Source organism: Sinocyclocheilus anshuiensis, unplaced genomic scaffold (genome assembly GCF_001515605.1).
Source record: "Sinocyclocheilus anshuiensis isolate Anshui unplaced genomic scaffold, SAMN03320099.WGS_v1.1 scaffold698, whole genome shotgun sequence".
In the NCBI taxonomy this organism is placed as follows: Eukaryota; Metazoa; Chordata; class Actinopteri; order Cypriniformes; family Cyprinidae; genus Sinocyclocheilus; species Sinocyclocheilus anshuiensis.
In genome coordinates, this window is record NW_015544168.1 from 333,819 (window position 1) to 335,450 (window position 1,632).

At 25.3% G+C, this 1,632-nt stretch overlaps 1 protein-coding gene across 3 annotated transcripts in view; it reads right to left on the reverse strand.

Annotated features, from left to right (window-relative positions):
• LOC107695964 (TRAF3-interacting protein 1) overlaps positions 1–782 on the reverse strand; it is a 26,728-nt gene extending 25,946 nt beyond the window's left edge. For all 3 annotated transcript variants that reach the window (XM_016496087.1, XM_016496086.1, XM_016496085.1), the window contains exon 1: positions 357–782. In XM_016496087.1, the coding sequence (XP_016351573.1) occupies positions 357–479 (123 nt within the window). In that variant the 5' untranslated portion in view covers positions 480–782. The remainder of the gene's footprint in view (positions 1–356) is intronic.
• Between the last annotated feature and the right edge of the window lie 850 nt (positions 783–1,632).

The following is a 1,632-nucleotide window of genomic DNA, read 5'->3' on the forward strand; positions in this document are numbered from 1 at the left end:
AAAACCCAGACAGAAGAAAGATGATATTGCTGACAGTGTTTTAACAGTTATTGTATTAGTAATATATTAGCTTGCTCGCCACCATCAAAACACCAACTTCATCTAAACCATGAAAGCAAAGCTCCGGCCATTCAAATATTAAAGCTAATATGAGATATTTACACATCAGGCAAACATATATTGACATTTAAGTTATCTGTCATATTTTGAAGACTATGCGCAAGCTACATTAGCCAGCTAACGTTAGCGTTTTGAGATCTATAAACTGGATTTGAAGCGTATAAAGGTAAATATGTAGACGGTGAGCGAAATAAAACAGCACTTATGTCATAAAAAGAATGTTTTCACTAACTCACCTCACCGAAGACATCGTGCAGGTATCGAAACGGCGGTTTGCTGAGCAGTTTTTCTGTCAGAGGAGGCTTTTTGATCACTTTTCCCAGAGTCTCCTGGGTCTTTTTGGCTACAGATTCGTTCATGGCAACAAACTAAAACGGTATTTAGTGTAAAATATGTTTCTTTGATAATTAATCGCCCTTACTGTTCTGCTAGCAGCAGATTTCCGCTCGCTAAACTCTGCTTGTTGCCCTGGCGATAGCTTTCTGTCCCACAATCCTCCGCTGTGTGGATTCTGCGCTTGCGCGGAACCTAGGCGGTCGTCAAGGGCTAGAGGTGTCCATGACAACAACAAACAACAGTAGAACACTGTAGCTCTCCAAACTTATGTCAGTCTTTCTTCATGTTCAGACCAACTGAGACAAATATCATTCTTACCTGCACAAACCGACCAGATGAAACAAAAGAAAAAGAACAAAGAAACAATGACATGATAATAATAAAAAAAAAAACTTAAAGATACAGATTAGATTACAGAATCCAGATTATATTATTTTTAAGTATGCATTCATCAATATTTTTTTATGCATTAGTTAAAAATAAATGAAATACAATTAAATAATAATAATAATTTTTAAAATAAACACTTTGTAAAAATAAAGAAATAATTAAAAATAATATTTAAATTAACATTTTTTTTGTTTTAATTTAAATTAATAAAAAAAAAAGCAAATACATGATACAACAAATAACTAAAATAAAAAGATATACAGACTATATTACAGAATACATATTATATTATTTTTAAATAATTATTTATTAATTCATTAGTTAAAATAACAATATGAAAATATAATAATAACAATAATAATTTTAAAAATAAACACATTTGTAAAAATAAATAAAGAAATAATTAAAAATAAGTTTTAAATTACTTAGAAATTTAAATTTAATTATTTTTAAATAATTAGTTATTAATACATTAGTTAAAATAACAATATGAAAATATAATAATAACAATAATAATTTTAAAAATAAACACATTTGTAAAAATAAATAAAGAAATAATTAAAAATAAGTTTTAAATTACTTAGAAATTTAAATTTAATTATTTTTAAATAATTAGTTATTAATACATTAGTTAAAATAACAATATGAAAATATAATAATAACAATAATAATTTTAAAAATAAACACATTTGTATAAATAAATAATTAAAAATAAGTTTTAAATTACTTAGAAATTTAAATTTAATTATTGTTAAATAATTATTTATGAATACATTAGTTAAAATA